The following is a 20,000-nucleotide window of genomic DNA, read 5'->3' on the forward strand; positions in this document are numbered from 1 at the left end:
GTAGAGTGCAGTGTGTAGAGTGTAGAGTGTAGTGTGCAGTGTGCAGTGTGTAGTGTGTAGAGTGCAGTGTGCAGTGTGTAAAGTGTAGTGTGTAGAGTGCAGTGTGCAGTGTGTAGAGTGTAGTGTGCAGTGTGCAGTGTGCAGTGTGTAGAGTGCAGTGTGCAGTGTGCAGTGTGTAGTGTGCAGTGTGTAGAGTGCAGTGTGTAGAGTGCAGTGTACAGTGTGCAGTGTGTAGAGTGCAGTGTGCAGTGTGTAGAGTGTAGTGTGCAGTGTGCAGTGTGCAGTGTGTAGAGTGTAGTGTGTAGAGTGCAGTGTGTAGAGTGTAGAGTGTAGTGTGCAGTGTGCAGTGTGCAGTGTGTAGTGTGTAGAGTGCAGTGTGTAGAGTGTAGAGTGTAGTGTGCAGTGTGCAGTGTGTAGTGTGTAGTGTGTAGAGTGCAGTGTGCAGTGTGCAGTGTGTAGAGTGCAGTGTGTAGAGTGCAGTGTGTAGAGTGTAGTGTGTAGTGTGTAGAGTGCAGTGTGCAGTGTGTAGAGTGTAGTGTGTAGTGTGTAGAGTGCAGTGTGCAGTGTGTAGTGTGCAGTGTGCAGTGTGCAGTGTGTAGAGTGTAGTGTGTAGTTTTTATCTGCTCGCAGCTCACTGAGTTATTGTTCAAATACTGACTTTAATTATATCTTTATACACTGAGATCCACAGATATGAAAAACTGACTGTGATAAAAATAATTTCTTAGAGTCAAACATTTTCTTTTGGTTAAACTAAGAGTTTTTTATTTAAGTAATGTTGTTTGTGTGAGCCAGAGAACAGGGAGGACTGCTGAAAGTTTGGGCCACAGCAGAGAAGCCATCTGGAAACCAAAAACAAAGTAAATGTGCTTAATCGGATTATGGGACTGGGACTTTGGAATGGTTCTTCGGAAACAACGCCACCTAAAGTCCCTTGGAGGCGGGAGAGGTGAGCCGGCAGGAATATTTCAGAATCTGAGCTCAGTGAGAGCGAACGAAGCCTGCGGCGTCTGAATAAACAGCTCCGAGCGAATCCTGATTAAAGGGTGCAGCCAGGGAGCTTCTTCCTGGCTCCACCTCACGTTTACTGACCGGCAGATTAATCCTCCTCCTCCGTTCACCCTTTCCTCCTCCTCACTCCCTCCACCTCCCAGCATCAGTCTCCTACAGCCTCATCTTCCCACTCGTTCTCGATTCTTTCATAACTGTTTAACCCTTCACATCCCTCCTTCCTTTATTCATCCTCCTCCTCACTCACACAATCCACTTCTCAGCCACGCGTGGAAGCTCCTCTGGCATCAGCAAGCAGAAAACATGCCAACCAGACTCTGTGTGTGTGTGTGTGTGTGTGTGTGTGTGTGTGTGTCACCATTTACAGCAGCAATAACAGTTTAACATTGTGTTTCCTTTGCTGCAGCAACAAAGAGCATCTGGCTCTGCATGAAAATGTGTGTGTGCAGGTGTGTGTGTGTGTGTGAGTGTGTGAGTGTGTGTGTGTGTGTGTGTGTGTGTTCGTTCTGCAGTGCATTAGAAGCTGACTTCTGTAAGAGGGTCTCGCTCTATTACACCTGGTATCTCTGCTGTATCAGCAGGTTCAGCTTACACACACACACACACAGCTCTCCTCCCATATACAGCCACTGTTAAGCTTCTTACTGATGTGTCATAACAGTACACACACACAGACACACACACACAGACACACACACTAAGTTCGACATGTAGTCAGACATAAAATATACGACACTAAGCAAAGATTAATTTACCTCTGGTTTAACTTAACTAAGTCACAGAGACGCAGGAGACGTGTGAGTCTTTACTCGAGATGAAACATTTCCACCTAAAGATGAACTGAGAGTTCACACCAGCCTCTGTACTGAATCCCACGTCTCAGAGTTCCACAGAACACTGAGGGTTCATGGGAACTCTTCTTTTTCTGATTTGCTTCGTTGTCCAGTTCAGTTTTTGATCTGGTTCCTCAGGGTTCCTCTCACTCAGATCCATCTCCATCAAACCTGTACAACCTGTCCACTCTTTACTGTGATAAAAAATATTGCCCTCGTGCCAGTTCCACACCAGGTCCAGTCCCTCTGAGAGCTGAGAGGAAAACGCTTCGCTGATTGGCTCGTATCGATCCGTTCAGACCAATCGAGCGCCGCAGGCATCATCTACAGCCCCGTAACTCTTATGACAGCAGCACAAACACCAACAGTTACTGCTGAGATGAACAAGGTTATCAGTGCACCTTGTAGAGATGGATGCATTTCCATCTAAACCAGAACTGGCTAAAATGCAGGCTCTGACACGGTTTCTGGAAAAGTTCCTGTGGTCAAACAGAACCATTTCATCTCCATCTCAGTGGCTCACCAGTTTGCGTTGCTGATGGCATCTCTTGCAGCTAATCCTTCCCTGGTGGGGGCAGATATTCCTCTCACTCTTCGTGCACCGGTATTTGCATTTAAAAGCATTTTTCTGGTTTCACTAAATTTCCAGAGTCGAGGCTGAATGGGATCACGGCGGGCGTGTGGGTGACTGTAGCAAAACAGGTTCAGATAAGCCACCAGAGAGCTGCATTCACACAGATTTACACGATTGTTTTCACTGGCTGACGAAGCCGAGATCAGCCACCTCCAAAGCTTATCTGTCATACCACGTCCACAGGAAAAGACGATGGAGACACGAAGACATTGTGCCCGTAACCCCAGCCCTTTACACTGAAGCGTGTCTGCGTTACACTCTGTACACGAGAAGAGGACGTGGACAAAGACAAGTGGCAGATAAATACTGAGCAGACAAGATGCAAGAATATGGACTGAGACTCCGAGACTCACAAATCGAGGTATTTCACCAACATGGAGTCTGATCTGTTCATTTCCAGCCTGTTACAACTGTGGCGCGGCCCATTACTATTACAAAGTCGTGATGCAGTGGAATATAATAATTATATAGTGATCTTGATAATAAAACATTTACTTGGGCTGAGATAAGACGTTACTGACTCCAGCAGAATACACACTGAGCCTCTGTCCACCTGTCTCCTCCTGTTATTTGCACAGGCCTCTCACATGCATCTGCAATGCAGGAAACAGACGCACCTTCCCCACACAAACGAGAGACTGCGGCTCCGGCGTCTGTCCGATAAATACACAACATGTCAGAATGAATCACAAAGTCCCAGAAAACCCTGGAAATCATTTCAAACCGAGCACGCAGAGCTGAGCCTCTGGGAGGAAAACACTTCACTGATTGGCTCATATTGATCCGTTCTGACCAATCGACTGCTGCAGTCATCATCATCTCCTGGACTGGACTCTTCTGACAAACACTGACGCAGTCACTCTGCAAACATTACAAGATGGATGCATTTACATCTTTTTCCAGGACTGGTTAAAATGCATCTCAGCTGCAGTCGCCTGACCTGAACTCTGAACGATCGGCCTTCATCGGTTATCGATTCTGCTGCTGATCCCACGGCGCTGCAACGTTCGACTGCTCAGTCAAAATCTGAGGAAATCCTGTTGTAACTTTACGGTAAAAGGAAAGTCGTGATGATAATCTTTACGGTGATATTTTCCACAATCATCACAATCATGTGAAAACAGACCATGTTTTTTTTCTTTATAACTACATCATCGAGTCCGGGTGATACAGGAAACGAAGATGGTTGGAAAGATTAGGAGGTGGTGACGGAGGGAAAAAAAAAGGGAAGATGAGGAAAGGAAATAGCTTTGCTGCTGTTTACTGAAGCTCTGATTTGTTTCAGAGCTGAGAGCAAGACGAGCTGGCACCACGAAGAATGATACTGAGCGAGATCTGGAGGGCAGACTGAAGTTTCACACACACACACACACACACACACACTCCACTCCAGATGCTGGAGGTGGCCCTGAACCAACAGTTGGGGGATGGAGAGAAGAGAGAGGAAGAAGAGGAGGAGAAACACAAGAAGATGTGAAGAGGAGAGGCAGCGAGGAGCATGGGAAACTCCGATAAGCTTATCAGAATGAGGCGCCATCTGCCCCCTGCCTTCCTCATACCCCCGTCTCCCTCCCTCTCACTCCGTTTCTCACTGCCTCTCTCTTCAGTAGCCTCTCATGCTAGCTGCTAAATGCCACCAGAGGGGAAGCCTCCACACGGAGATAAGGCAGCAATCCTCCACCGTACGCTAATGCTAGCTTATGCTATTTGACAACTCATTATCACCCATCCATCCACCCACTCATCCATGAGACCCCGCAGAACAACACACTTACAACACGCTGACACACTTCACACAGCTGTGTGTTGGGTCATGTTTTAGTTTCAAAGAAATGATGAAAACCTTCTAACGTGGAGCCTTCAACACTTTTTTATTTTAACTGTGACAGGAGGAGGAACCTGAGCAGGAACCTGAGCAGGAACAGGAACAGGAACCTGAGCAGGAACCTGAGCAGGAACCTGAGCAGGAATAGAGCTCAGAGCTGTTTTTCATCTGTAATCTTGTGCTGATCCACTCAGTGTTTGTTTCTGCTTCACACGTACGTAACTATAAACCGAGACACTCCAAACCTCCAGCTGAGAACTTTCATTTCTCCAACAACAAGTCAAACTGAAATCCTGCACGACCCCAGAGTTCAGTAAGCACAGGCCGAGGATACAAACGGCGCATCACAAAGCTGCGCTGCTCCGAGCATCGGTGAACACTTGGATTTATTTCTAACCTTTATCTGGCAGAGCTGTGACCGAGCACCGAGTCTCCTCCCGCTCCGCCTGGCTTCGCTCTTATCATTTCAGTAAAAGCACAGTTAACAGTTTGCTCCTGACTCAGTCTGACTCTGTGTTCACGTTGGCTGTTTTCTGCTGCCGTCACGTTCAGTCGCTGCTGAGAGAACTTTACATTTTCCACAGTTTCCTGAAGCTGATTTAAAACGTACAGCTGCAAACATCGTCTCCGACCTCACCTCACACACTTCCTGTGTCCCTGTCTCTGAGCGTGTCACTGTGTGAGACAGCATTTATTTAAAAGAAGAGTGAGCAGAGCCCGGTGATCTCAGCTGTTTCTCCCTCCTCACTAACACCTTCTCTCTTTTCTCATCTGTGTTTTAGCAAATTATCCCGACTTATTGATCCAGAGCAACTCCTGTTATAACAGGACGCTCTCTCTCTCTCTGTCTTATTGATCGCCGCCGTCGTCTGATTGCAGCTCTGACCAGGCCTGAAGCAGCGCGCTGCTCCCACCTATCAGCACCCGCCTTCCTGTTCGCGTGCGTGTCATCACAGATCGCTCCTCACACGCGCCCTGAAGCCTCAGAGTGTGCGACCGCGTGTGTGTGTGCTCACGTGTGACAGAGATGTCCATCGTCCATCATTCGGTCTCTCTGTTTTACAAACCATGCTTCACTCAGTGCAGCTTCCTGTCCAGAGCTGCTGGGCCCCATTTACACCTGGTGACACTGATGTTAGGCACAGCTGTTCTCACGTGCCAGGAAACACGGTGCGTCCTGGTTCCAGGTAAACCTCGCTGGCTAACGTCAGTGCTGCTGAAGAAGATGCTAATGATTCTCTACAACCCGTCCGACCACGTGACTGCTCGTGTTTTTTGTCCTGTCTGACTTTTTCACTCTGTCTGTGGAACATGGCGAAGTCTAAAGGATGAGGCCGGTGAGGGAGGATTCAGACTCAGCGTGTTTCTTTGGTTCAGCCGTTTCTGATGAGCTGATTTCATTTATCTACATTTTGTTTGGCGTGTCAGCTGCTTCCACCCGGGGCCACGGTTCCAGGTGTTTGCTGGTCGCTCTTGGAAGCAGAGAAAGACGACAGGTACAGTTTGTGTTGTCAAAGCTTCCCCCGAGGCCGGGACACAACACACACCACTGACGCCCAGCGAAGTGAACAACAACAACAGAGATAACAGCGCGTGTGTGTGTGTGTGACTGCTGATGAACCCTTGTCTCTGATGGACACCTGCTATCAATTATTTAACCAGACTCTACCTGGTGTCACGGAGCAAACACACACACACACACACACACTCAACAAAATGACTGTGTGTGTTTCAGTGTCCTGCAAAAACATTATTCGGATGATGAGCACTTCAGTCTCTGGCAAAACACACACACACACACACACACACACACACACACACACAGTACTGCTGCTGGGGAAACAGACAGACAGACAGAGTCACACGTCACACACAGGGCTGGACACTCACATATTTAGCAGAATTAGCCTAAAATGTGGTTTGTTTGTTTCTTTAAACCCAAGTTTGATTATTGTAGTTTGATTATTGTCAGACCACTTAAACTGAAATTTACTTTTTCATTAACCTAAACATCATCTGATGTTTGCAGTTCAGAAAACACGAGCAGCTCGAGCTGACCAGTTCACGTCCTGACGTCAGGACTTTCTGAGTAAGAATGAACCTTCAACGGACAGAACAGGAAAGAGACAGAAAGAGACAGAGAGACAAAGCAGAGAAATCAGAGCATACACAAGACAAACGACTGAAGTGGACTGAAGCAGGTGGCACAGACGCAGAGAACAATGAACACAGAGGGTCATTAGTCCTGTGATGCTGCAGGTCAGCTCAAAGGTCAAAGGTCAGCTCAGGCTGCTGCAGCCACACATCACCTGCTTTCACAAAAACAGAGCTCTCTCACTCTCAGGTAATTCAGTCTGATACAGAACAACCTGGATCAGTATCTGAGCCACAGCATGTTTTAAAGGAGCAGTAAGGGCTAAAATAAACCCCACCAACCGCTGATCCTGTCTTTACTGCCCCCGTCTGTGTTCTGTCCAACTCAGCAGTTCTGAATTCTGAACATGTCCATGTTGGCTAAAGACACAGATTCACTCCAATGCTGACAAATCGTTTTGCTCTCGTTTTTATTAACAAAGATCCGATCCGATCAGATCAGCTGTGACTTGAAATGAAACTTGTCTGAACTCTGACTGAGGACGTGACTCGTTGCACAGTACAGAGCTGATAAATCCTGTTTTAAAGACCCAGCAGTGATAAAGAGTCTGAGTGTGCCTGAGTGTTTTGGTGCAGCAGTGTCTGGGTGAGTTCCAGATGTGAACACGGAGGCGAAGCCGCTGTAACAGCTGGACGTGGACAGTCAGACCACACAAACGGTTTCATTATGGAGCTCAGTGCTCAGTAAATCATTTAGCAGAGCTCCAGAGCGGCTCCGGAGGACTTATCTGATCTGAGCTCAGGCCTAACGAGCGCTGTGTCACCGGGCTGAAACGACACGTGGCCTCTGAATCCTGCCGTTAACTTCCTCTTTATGTGCGTCTGCTTTTTGAACTGCATCATTCCAAAAAGACATCGCAGAGCTCAGATAAAGGAAAAGAATGAAAATGTAACTGACGATGTCTCACAAAGACTCTGCTCCTGTGAACATGTGAATTACCCCCGAGCCACAGGAGCTTAGCGTCTTCCTGGTTCTAAAATCTGATCAGAGATTTCTGCTCACTCTCACAAACCAATTAACACAAACTCATTAGCCAACGAGTTCAAGCACACTTCACCAAGCGACGCTGAACTAAAGGCAGCTGCAGCAGATTCGACCGCAGCTGGTCGACAGTCGGATCAGAGAGCTGACGAAACGCACATCCATCACGCCGCGGCTCCGCCCCTCTGATAAAGTTAGCGTACGCTCCCACGCAAACAGATAAGATAATCCCAGCTCTCCCTCTGGGTACAAACTGATTGGCTTAATGGTCTTCTGAATGAGACTGATTTCTAAAACTCACTTCCTCGATAGAGCGGGAGGAGGGGAGGAGAGGAGGAGAGGAAGAGGGGAGGAGGGGAGGGCAGGAGGGGAGGAGGGGAGGGGAGGAGGGGAGGAGGGGAGGAGAGGAGGAGAGGAAGAGGGGAGGAGGGGAGGGCAGGAGGGGAGGAGGGGAGGAGAGGAGGGGAGGAGGTGAGGAGGGGAGGAGAGGAGGAGAGGAGGAGCTGCATCATCACCACTCGCAGGCCTGGTTTTTATTTTTTCACCACGGTCTTTACCACTAAAAAACCGTTTTACCGTTTAGTTTTATTTTTCACAGGATGATTAAAGATATTTTTCAATCTCCTCCAGTGAAAACTGAAATGTCAAACACGAGGAGAGTGTTTCAGCTCTTCTTCTGACAGGTTTGAGTCCACTGCAGGAGCCGGAGGCACCGCAGGTTCACACTGAAGCCACAGTGACAGTTTACTGAGAGGAAACTAAACCTAATTCTTACACTGGGACCAGCCGTCACTAAACACCTACTCCCAGTAACAGGTCATATGGTCGACATGTGACATGGACGAGATGTGCTCTGACATTTGTTGAATGATGGAAAGTGGTAAGATTGTCGATTACAGTAACACAAAATATCCCACAACACAAAGCGTTACACAATCAGTCAAACTAAATAAGCAAACACTGTCAGTCAGGTTTATAAAAACCAGATGTTTCCACTGTTTCTACAGCAAATGAAAACAGCTGACTCGGAAACACACACGTTTCTTCACAGATATAAATAAAAGTATTTTTCATAAATTCATTTCCTGCCACAAAACAGTCAGAATCTACAGAATAAATGATTTATATATCAGACTGAAACAAACTGAAACCCGTGGCCATGTCTTCACACACTCTCCTCTTGTTGTGGAGATTCAGTTAAACACGTGCAGAAAATTCCAGAAACCTTTTCTCTGTGACTGAATCCAAACTTTAAGTCACTAACAGGAGCTGAGCCTGAACATGCTGCAGCCTGCAAACGAATGAATGACACCAGCCAGAGTAACACCGCGACAGCGCCACCTGGTGCTGAGACTGTATCAGCCTCTGAATCATTTACAGCATCTTCAGCCTCCTGAGTCTTTAAAAAACGCTGTGAATTACTTCCACTCTTCTACAGACTGTGTGTGGGCTCACCTGAGGCTGAAGCAAAGCATCCTGGGATGTGAGGAGACCAAATGGTACTGTAGATGACCCCTTCGTGACCTCTGAGTGTAGTCAGCGAGCGGCTGAGAGCAGGGTCCCACTGGAGGAAAAAAAAAAAGAAAATAGAAACCATAAAACGTCGGAGTCAGACGACAGAAAAGAACGAGAAGATTCAGGAAAACACAAACACATCTCACCACTTTAGCTGTGTGATCCCACGATCCAGAGACGATGAAGTTCTCCCCTCTGGTCTGACTCCAGTCTACAGTGTACACCTACACACACACACACACACTTGTTTACAGATGGATAAATCTTTCTGGTGTTCTATAACGATGCATTATTCGACTCTTGAACGTGTGTGTGTGTCTCGTACCTCTTGTGTGTGTTCTTTAGCCACCCTCAGTGGAGCGTTGTGATTGGCTACGTCCCACAGTTGCAGGCTGCCGTCTCCACCCCCGGCAACTAAGACATGTTCATTCGTTTCACTCCACGTCACGTCGAACAGACCGTCACTCCACTCCCAGCTGACACACACAGACACACAATAATACATGGAAACATAAATTAAATGGCATAAAAACTCCTGTGTCAGAGAAGAAAGAAGGACAGACAGAAAGTTTACCTTCTCACCAAACAAAGCCCCGTCTCCGTCTCATCCAGGACCAGGAGCGTTCCACATCCTACACACAACAACAAAGCTTGGTTTTTTTTGGTGGATGAAACTTAATAACTGAACAATGAACAATCCTGACTGTACTGCACTGACCAGCTAGTCCATAGTACTGGGAGGCAGCGCAGGCCACTCTGTTAGAGATGAACGGAGACACTTCCACAGCGTAGCCATGACGGGTCAGACTGCGAAACACCTTCATCATCACCACCATCAGCAGCAGCAGCAGGTACCTGCAGCTTCACCTGCTGAAAATAACCACACACCGAGTTACAGACGGAGGCTGCTGAGCTGTGGAAACACTGTGGAGTGTGAAGGCTGAGGCTCTGACAGCTGTTATTCCTGTAACATGTGAACATGTTTTACTCAGTATCACCCTGTATGATCATTAATGAGCATAACATCAGGAAACGAACACACTCTGTGAAGAGGACCACGGAGGAAAGTTTGTTTTCACCTTTACTTTTATTTTTTTTCACTTCTTACGTGGATGGATGCAGGGAACCAAAATATGAGGAAAGATTTCACAAATCTGAGACTTTAACGTTTCTGGACAGAGACAGTGGACATCGTTTACTGCTCATGGCCTGCTGTCGGACAGCTAGCTTGTCTCTGAGTCTGTTATAGTGGTGCTGGGCCTGTTCCTGGTCTGCTGTGGTCCTATGAGTGAAAGCTTTATTTAGTTTTTATATTAAACGTCTCACAGATCCGACCTGTGCCGCATTTTACAGCTCCTGCTACAAACCGAAGTGTTTTCCGACTGAGGCAGAAACTTGGAGCAGCCGAACAGCCGCTGTGCTCGGTACAGACACAGACACACACAGACACAGACACACACAGACCACCGTCGCTGTACTCACCGATAAAAACAGGCCGTTTCACGCTGTAATGTCACGTCGACATGTTAAAACATCTGTGAACCGGATCGTGAAACCGCCGGTGAAGACGTCTCCCCGGCTCAGCGGCTCCTCTCCGCCTCCCGCTGTTTCTGTCACCACTTCCGTGTTTTCATCAGCTGACCCAGTGACCCGGATCAAACCCGCGTGCACTGTGATGTCGCAGAGGCGTCGGCAGGGGGCGGTGTTTGCGCTCAGACCGTTCACTGTGTCAGAGAGAGATTTAAAGTCTTTAACTGACAAACGCACGAATAAAACCTGAATATCAAACTGATTTTCACCTAAAGCTGCTGTTAAACATCAGGGAATGACAGATCGGAGACAACAACAACAACAACAACGCATCAGCTGAGGCAGTAAACTTAAGTATAGAACAGTTTTATTCTTTTATTTACATTTAACAGGATGTTACACCACTTTTTTATCATTTCTCATGTTGTTAACAAACAGAATAAATCTGATGATTTACAGTCTCTGAACATCTTCATCCTCTGCTCGTCAGTGAAATGAATTATGATCTGATTTCTCTGATAAACCTCGTCTATTTGACTGTTGTTAATTATTCCTGCAGATTAAAGCTCTCACAGATGACCCTACTTGCTGCAGCTGTACTGCAGACATCTGATAACCTGCAGTTGTGTCAGACCTGCTATGTTTAACACTTGTTCTAATAGAGAGAAAATAAAAACCGCGATATAAAGATGTGAGGTCCGACTCACTGAGTGAGCAGTGGAAACTCCTGCTGTTAAAATCTCATACAATATATGAAATATAGTAAATATACATGATTTCACTTTGTAGTCGTGTTACTGATCACTGACAGTGCCTCAGGTTTTCTCTCTCTCTCCATGTAAAGAAACACTGATGCCATGTTTACTTCACTGTGATAAATAATTCATAAATAAAAACACAAATTACTGTGACAAGAGGATTTTATTAAAAAGAGCTCTGAAAACATAGGAAAGGAGAACATCAGCTGCAGTATTATAAAATGAGGCAAAGGAGACTTCTCCGCCGGTGGAATAAAATATTGTTGGTCCATGCAGAGTTTAAAAAAGTGTCAAATAAAAAACAGTTTGGAATCACTGAAAAGTCGTGGCACCAAACTCCGCCTCGTGAAGAAGCTGCTGTATCTTGGTTCTGACCATCGACTGCTTCTCTGCAGAAAGTCTTCTCATGGCAGGAGCCAAGCTTAGCAGAAAGAAAGTAACATCGTCCCTCTGATCCACATCCAGGTTCCTCTGAGCCTCCCTGCTCTCCATCCTCCTCAGGTACTCCTCCAGCAGACTGTCGCTGCTCTTCCTCTTGGCTTGAATCAGAGTGGGAGACATGCTGCACTCGTCCTCGTTGTCTGTTTGGTCTAAAATCTCTCTTACCACAGTTTCCTGCTCCTCTGTTTTCAGGTGGCTGAGCCTCGATGTGGTCCTGGACGGCGGCGGGCTGCAGTGAGCCTGGCGGTGCTGGAGAGACTGCAGATCGGGCTGAAGGACTGCAGGAGCCATCAGCTCCGAGGTCTGTGAGGAGGATTGTGAAGAAACTAAGGACGCAGCCAAAGTCGTAACCGACTGCATCATCATCTCAAACAGCTCCTTCATGTTAGCGTGTTGGGCATGTTGTGTTTGTAGACCGCTGTCCTCAGCGGCAGCGTCTGACGTCACCTCCATCTTTGCTTCTTTAAGTCCGATGATGTCTCCGTTCAGAGGAGACGGCCGTTTCCTCTGGACGAACTCTGAGAAGGACGACGACGATGAAGACGTTGTTGTTGCATCTGCTACAGCGATGGCTGAAAAGACAAAACATAAACACAAACAAACAAACAGGAAACTGTTGTTACTGCGTCAGCGTGAGTTCAGCTGCAGTTATTACACTATTGTCTCGAGTTGAGATGTTTAACGTCTGAGAGTTAAAGCTTTTCATCAGCGTTCAACAGTACGTGACACTCACTCAGGTGCTGGTTTATTATTTCACTCTTAATCCTACATTCAGCACAGATGTAACGTTCAGTTTGTGTTGAAAGTTTTGGAAAAACACTGAAACAACTGTGATTCTGGAACAATCCATCAATAAGCTGATTAATCTGTGGTTCTTATGATAACCAGTGAACTGAAAAAAAACAACCTCCATTCTTATATTCAAATGTTTCCTCGTGTACAAACCGTAATTCTCGTCATCGTCGCTCCGGGTCTCTGTGGTCGTGCTGCAGCCCATTTCAGCCGCATGCAGGTGAGAGGGCTGCGGGTCCAGGGCCCAGCCGTTGGTGCCTGCAGCCCTGGCGTCAATAAACGGGTTTAAAAATGACAGAATGGACGAATATCTCCAGGGCCGGTAGTTCAGGAGCCCGATGCCACTCTCGCGTCTCTCCTTCTCTCGCTGCCTTTCCCTCCTGTGTTGGTCTCTCAGCGTCTTCCACTTCCTTCTGCACTCAGACTCTGAGGAGGAGGACAGCACAGACGCATCACCACACACTCAACAAGGGAGTTTCGTGTTTTTAAAGATTTTGTATCAGGACGCGTTAGTTTCAGCTGGGTGGGAACCAATGCGCTGAGCGCCGCACACAGTCGGAACGTATTGAGACACGGACACTCACTGTTTTGATCTTTAAACGGGGGATCTGATGAACATAATAAAAAGTAAAGAGTTTAGTTCGAGCCTGGCTGCTCGGTCACGTTAGCTCTGCATCGTTCAGGTGAGTCGTTTCACCTCGCGCGCATCGCAGCGCGCTGGTCGCGCGGAAAAAAACTTGAGTCTCTCACCGGGGACACCGACGATCTCCGCGACCTGCCTCCACGCGTCGCTCCTCATGTTCAGGTCCCGGTAGGTCAGGGAGTTCGTGTCGTAGAGACTCGGGAAGCCGGAGACAGCCATGATCAGCTTGTACTCCATGTTTGTTCCAACTTCTGTGCCTGCCTGGCGCAGCGGGGCGAGAGGAACAGGGAGGAGGAAACAACAACAACGGTGTGATTCCGTTTCCGGTGGAAGTGTAAACAAACGCTATTGGCTGCGGTAGCGCACGTCAGAGCTTATTTGCATAAAATCGTCCGGAGTGTTTTTGTTCTCCATTTATTACTCTTATTCATTTTTATCATCATACACTGAAAATTATTCTAATAAATAAACATCAGTCCGTCAACACAAACAGAAAAACTCTGACTCATTAGGAGTTTTCATTATTACTTTTCCTGGCATTAGCTGATGCTTCCGTTTATCTCGGTGCATCAGTATAAACAGGATGAACAATAACAATAAAAAACAACTTTTGCTTTTGCTTTGTTTCATCTGGGTGTGCAACTTCCTGTCCATACTTTCAGCTACAAAGACACAAGAAGCAGCAGGATGTCTTTTCAACAGAAACAACTACACTGGTAAAGATGGTGAGAGCTGGGGGAGGTTCAGGCTAATGCCAGTGTCCTTCGCTGGTTGGGCTGCACCTGAGACGAAACAACATAAGGTCCCTCCAGGGGGCGACACTGCTTCAAAATGTCCTGAACTCTGCACTCAGATCAGATTTAAAAATATAATGTGCTTCCTGGCAGCAAACTCCTCTGCCTCCACCAATCAGGGGTCAAGATGATCAGACACACCTCAGCAGAGTGAAGACTGATCAGACTGATCTGCTGTTCTCATGTAGTGTTGGTTTCTAGTTTCCTCAGTCACCATCAACATCTAGTAAATGACCAGAGAAACTAACCATAAAATATAAAGCAGCTCCAACAAATGTTGGACAGACGCACGTAATGTTTCCCAGGAACGGCCTCGCAGTTTCAGTATTTGCTGGTTAAACTCAGGCAGTTTCTCATGAGAAGTTCAAATGTTTCACTGACAGAGAGGTTTTAAAGCACAGACACACTGAAGTACATGCAGCGAGTTGGGGAAATCCCTCTTAGTTTCCCAGACTGTTTACTAGCCTAATAGCAGCGGGGGTCAAAGGTCAACAAGTCTAAAAATAGAGCTTCAGAGGTCGGAGAAGTGAACTGGGCAGCAGCAGGAAATCCTAAAAACACAAACCACAGACTGAAGAGAAACAGGGATGTGACGTCTCTCAGAGGTTTGTGAGACAGAACGCCACAGCGGGTGGAAGTGGAACAGAAGAACCAGCAGCGGCCATGTTTGTAACAGGCTTAATGATCAACGTGCTAACACAGGGTTGTTTTTTTAAATCTTTGACCATCATGATCACATCACACGTCACATCACATGTTGTGGTACCAAAACAAACATGGACGACGACCAGCGGCTTGTACTGGGACAACCCAGACTGAACAGAGTCAGTCGTCTCCCGACTCCAGGATCCTGACGTGTGTGTTCTCTCTGCTCCTCCGGCTCACAGCACCCTGACTCCTGTCTCAGCTCTTCATGTTTCCTCTCAGTTTGTATCACATTTCTTTCCTGTTCCTCTCTTTGTTTCCCAGCCTCACTTTCTTTCTTTCTCTTCTTTCCTCCATCTCTCCTTTCTCTACCTCTTTCTTTCTCTGTTCTCTTGTTATGCAACAGTTTGGTGGAGGGCGGTCAGCAGACAGCAGCACTGTGTGCGTGTGTGTGTGTCTGTGTGTGCGTGTGTGCGTGCGTGCGTGCATGTGTGTGTGTGTGTGTGCGTGTGTGTGTGTGTGTGTGTGTGAGACAGTGAAGTGAGTGCCCCAGGGTGTTGGCAGTGTCTTGGGAACGGTGTGATCAGGATGTGGGAGCAGGCGTATGTGCGCACACACACGTGCACACACATACTGTACACACACACACACACACACAGAGTCGCAGACAAGGCTGAGAAATGGGTCAGTGTTGGCCAGGAGAGATACAGTTACACACACACAGACACACACACACACCCCTCTCTGCTATTTGGACACACACACAGTTCGTCCAGTTTTCTAAAATCGTCTTAAAGGAACAGTTCAACATTTTAAACAAGAAGACTGACTCCACTCTCATCACGCTAGATATGAAGTTACTGCAGGCAGTTAGCCTAGCTTAGCTTAGCATAATGACTGGCGGGGGGTGGGGGAGGGGGCTGGCTCAGGGGTGGGGCTGGCCCTCCTGGGATCTGATTGGACAGCCCTGGTGCCCTGGTGATTCTTCTCACGTATAAACAGACGACAGTAACACACAGTTTGGTCTGAGGAGGTGATGGCAACTGAAACACACAACTCACAGCTCAACCAGGAAGTTTCATCAGAGCCGTAAACTCTGAGCAGAACATGGCAGGTAACCAGTTACTGGGTCAGTGAACCAGTGAGTGAACCAGTAACCAGTTACTGTCAGAGTGTATTTAAAGCAGTTCAGGACTCTGAGCCTGAGAATCTGACTTCAGAAACCAAACAATCACCATCGTGCTGCTCAGTGCCTGAATCAACAAACACACCGGTCACCTGACAGCAGCACACACACACACACACACACACACACACACACACACACACACACACACTTTCATAGCTGCTCTGCTCTCCCTCACACTGACCACAGGTCTCTCTCTCTCTCTCTCTCTCTCTCTCTCTCTCTCTCTCTCTGATTAATTGCCACTAAATCACCAGCAGTCACGAAACGACGGCAGCCTTTCTTTCTACAAGTCCTTCACTCTCTTCCTCCTTTTCTCCTACTTCCCTCCTTCTTCTGTGGTATTTCAGATGGTCCTCCTCCTCTCTCATTGTTCAGGAATAAACTGGACGATTGCTCATTCACTGGCTCTGAACTTGTTTTTCTCCACATTTTATTTATCCAGGACACGAACGCCCGTCGTCACATTCACACCGTTTCAGGCATTCACACCTGGGAGCTTCCCAGCACAAACAGCCCCCCACCAGGCTCCAACGTTCTGCTGGAACAAAGACAAAATGGCACCAACGCGACTAAAACAACAACTGAATGTTCAGAAACTTGTTTCATCTGCTGATCAAAGTAACAGGAACAATCAGGAAAAGAGTCCATGGTTCTGCATCACTGATGCTTCTGCTGCGATGCAACTTTCAAAATAAAATGAAGAGCTTCACTCTGGAGAGCAACATCCCTGAACCTGACACCTGTCGACCTGCGCTGTCACGGCAACGTGACGACTTTCTGATAGAGTCGCAGCAAACTGGGAGGCCTGTCTGTTTCAGACAGTGCACCAGTGGAGGACAGTGGCTGTACTGGACTGCTCCCAGTATGAATGTGCTCAAACGTGTGTGTGTGTCTGTTCAGTCACTTCAACATGGATCCATAAAAACAGTGTGTGACTCTGTTCGGTTGGTTTTCCTCCTCAGTCACCACAGAGGCACGAAAGGAAGGGTGTGTGTGTGTGTCTGTGCATGTGTGTGTGTGTAGGGGGGTGTAGCAGTGTCTGCAGACTGTTGAGGATATGTGTGTGTGTGTGTGTGTGTGTGTGTGTGTGTGTGCTGTGGTGGGAAACATGGCAGTGCTGCCTGATCTTGATAGTGCTTAACAGGGGTGGAGGGGTTGAGCCATATCTCTGTGTGTGTGTGTGTGTGTGTGTGTGTGTGTGTGTGTGTGTGTGTGTGTGTGTGTGTGTGTGTGTGTGTGTGTGTTTAGGGGTCTCATATCATCATGGTCATCGCCTTCAACAACAGAGGGAAGTGGTTCAGAGCGAAGGCCATTGTAGTTGTAAAGTTGTGTGTGTGTGTGTGCGCACAAATGTTTCACAGTGCAAATCGAAACCAGGTCGACTGTAAAGTGTAACGAGCTGTATCCAAGCACACGTTATACGTGTGTGTGTGTGTGTGTGTAATTTCTGACTGTTCCAGAAATTATGTCCAGATTTATTCCAAATGTATTATAATCATCATTTTATGTATTTATTTAGTTCCACCCTGTAAAACATGACATGTGTCAGTACGTGTCTGTTCACTGTGGTATTGTGTGTCTGCATTCGGTTTGGTGTCACGCAAATGTGTGTGTGTGTGTGTGATGGGCACTGACAGGCGTAGGCTCAGCTACAATAAGAGCCTGTGTAGCTTCAGCAGGGGGCAGGAAGCACTAAGAGGGGCAGAAAAAGGGCAGAGAGGGGCATGAAGTCAGGTCAAACACCCTGGGAGAGCAGGCCTGGGAAAACCACAGGAACGGGTGGCGGTGGCGGTGGCGGTGGCGGTGGCGGTGTTGTGAAGGGGGGGAGAAGCAGACGTGTTGACAAAACAACCTGAAGAACAAACCAGTCACATCTCAAATTTTAAATCAGTTTGGAACACACGTCCTGCTTTCAGCTGAACCTTGACCTCTGAACTTTGATCTGAAGAGTGTGGAGGTGATCACTGACTTTAATCCTGAATGTTGTGTTGACCTCAAAGTGAAAAACACTGAGCGGCCTCCTGATTTGTGCAGTCGCCGTCCCTCCGTCCCTTCGTCCCTTCGTCCCTTCGTCCCTCCGTCCCTCTGTGGGTAAACAGATGGGCCCGATCCCTCGGTTCTGCGGCCGCGGTTGGACCCGGTTTGGAGCTGAATCGGGGAGATAATCTTGGGTAAGCCTCCTCCAGCAGCTTGTGGAGATCAGGTCTGAGGGCGACTATCAGGATGTGTGATCTCAGATGACCGGTCCCACTGGTAAACTCCGCTCAACAATGGCTGCCTCTCAGCGGCACCAAAGAATAACACTCTTTCACTGCGGAGACACACAATTATCCTTTTCTCTCTTCATCCACTGCCCTCTCCCCCTCCGGCTCTCTCACTCCTTCCTTCCTTTCTTTCATCGGTCAAGATGTTAATTCACTTAAAGTAGGACTTTACTCACAAAGAAAGCCCCTTCATTCTGCTCATGGGCGTCAGACACCATCAGAGCTCCTCTCCTGCTCTGTCTTTATTGTTGCTGATGGGAAATGAAGAAACAGGACTTTTTCCTGTTTGTGTGTTAAAGTCTGTTTTTATGTTCACATGCTTTGTCGCATCTTGCTCAGAGGCACATTTGATAGCAAAGGTTTCTTTGTTGGGCTGTAAAACCGTCTGTGTTCTAAGAATCCAGAGCTGTGAAAGGTTTTTACTGGAAAGTCGCCTCAGATGTGACTGTGTCAGAGAAGCTGATCAAAGCTAATCTGAGAATCTCAGCAGCGTAAAACCCAGAGAACAGTGGAAGAGGCTGTTTAACACGCTCAGCTGACAGCGTCGTCGACTGACCGAATCTGAAAACTCTCAAATTTAATCGTAAATTATCACCCAAACGTTTCAGTGTGGAGGGAAAACGGAGAGTTTTCAGTGGAAACATCCTGATCCCACATCTTTTTAATCAGTCTTAACTTTACATAACATTCAGTCGTATTCAGAAATTGAAATCGCCATCACAGTCTTTGCAAAACAATCAGACATTATCTGAAATACGTGTGATCCATATGATCATGATTTGATGGGATAAAATGATGAAACAGAAACAGTGAACTGGAAGCTGAACTATTATGGAAGCTGAAGGGACTTTCCCATTACACACACACACACACACACTCACAAAGTGCTGGGAGAGCTGGGGGAGTTGGATATCAGCTGATCGTGTGTGAGTGTGTGTCATGGAGAGTCTGAGATGGGCGAGCAGGTCTTTCCCACACCCACTTTCTCTCTTTAGAATGTGTGACAAATGTCAACACACACACACGCACACACACACACACACACACGCACACGCACACACAGACTGCAGCCCCCCATCAGTGGAACGTGTGGGGTCAGGAGGCCTCAGTGAGCCAGGTCACGTTCCTGAAGAGGAGAATGTTTGCAGGCAGCAGAACCAGGAGCTCGATGGAGCTGATCTGAGGTCTGCAGTTCACCCACAGCTGAATCAAAGCTCCATGTTGTCACTGCTGCTGCATGTCCCTGTCTGTCCTGTCACTACATGTCCCTGTCTGTCCTGTCACTACCTCCATGATTCACTCTGCACTTCGCAGCAGCTGTTTCTTCTTCTTTCTCTCAACATGGTTTTTAATCGTTTCTCTGTCTTGTTTCCATTGTTTTCTTTTCATGTTCTCTCTTTTCTCACATTTAAATAAAAAAGAAAAGAAAGAGGATGGACCTGGCCACTGTCCCTTCCTCTTCTGTCACACATCAACTGATGCAGTGCAAAGTCAGGGTGTGTCGAATTTATCTGTCGTGAAATCACGTGAAAATTTAAAGGTTTGATTTACCTCACAGCTCAGCACAGGTGGTGTTTTCCAGGAGTCATAGCTATGAACTCTGTGTGTGTGTGTGTGTTTTCGTGTAGGTAGGAGCAGGAATGTGTGTGTTGTGGATCTGATATGAGTGTTAAAGCCTCCTGAGGTGAGACTAACGCTGAACAGGACGTCTGGGAGGACAGAGCAGCTCTCACCCCCGACAAAGGCTCTCACACATCCCAACATGAAGACGGCGGGGCGGGGGGGCCCACAGACACACTCACTGACACATGCAGCGGCGTTAGCGTGCTCAGCACTTTAATCTGTGTGAATTTCCAGACGGGGTGAGGCCCCTGATATGACTGTGGGCGAGAGAGATAAGGAAAGACTCTCTCTCTCTTTCTTTGTTTACATCAACTGAAAATAAACATCAAAAATGTTTTAATGTGCGTTTGAATTTAAGACAGTTACA

At 47.4% G+C, this 20,000-nt stretch overlaps 2 protein-coding genes across 3 annotated transcripts in view; both read right to left on the minus strand.

Annotated features, from left to right (window-relative positions):
• pex7 (peroxisomal biogenesis factor 7) overlaps nt 1–10,581 on the minus strand; it is a 26,740-nt gene extending 16,159 nt beyond the window's left edge. The window contains exons 1-6 of one of the 2 annotated variants that reach the window (XM_041063890.1): nt 10,437–10,581; nt 9,673–9,821; nt 9,529–9,586; nt 9,280–9,430; nt 9,101–9,178; nt 8,895–9,003 (exon numbers count right to left, since the gene is read on the minus strand). In XM_041063890.1, coding sequence (XP_040919824.1) covers nt 8,895–9,003; nt 9,101–9,178; nt 9,280–9,430; nt 9,529–9,586; nt 9,673–9,790 — 514 coding nt within the window. In that variant the 5' untranslated portion in view covers nt 9,791–9,821; nt 10,437–10,581. Of the gene's footprint in view, nt 1–8,894; nt 9,004–9,100; nt 9,179–9,279; nt 9,431–9,528; nt 9,587–9,672; nt 9,825–10,436 lie in introns of both variants that reach the window. The other variant, XM_041063889.1, reaches the window with a different exon arrangement.
• Nucleotides 10,582–10,862: 281 nt separating this feature from the next.
• LOC121199261 lies at nt 10,863–13,415 on the minus strand. Its single transcript, XM_041063773.1, has 3 exons — nt 13,226–13,415; nt 12,629–12,901; nt 10,863–12,255 (listed from the first exon to the last, which is right to left on the minus strand). The coding sequence occupies exons 1-3, from the start codon at nt 13,353–13,355 to the stop codon at nt 11,555–11,557; spliced, it is 1,104 nt and encodes a 367-aa protein (XP_040919707.1). The 5' UTR covers nt 13,356–13,415; the 3' UTR covers nt 10,863–11,554.
• Between the last annotated feature and the right edge of the window lie 6,585 nt (nt 13,416–20,000).

The sequence above is a fragment of the Toxotes jaculatrix genome, chromosome 19, assembly GCF_017976425.1.
Source record: "Toxotes jaculatrix isolate fToxJac2 chromosome 19, fToxJac2.pri, whole genome shotgun sequence".
Taxonomy (NCBI): Eukaryota; Metazoa; Chordata; class Actinopteri; family Toxotidae; genus Toxotes; species Toxotes jaculatrix.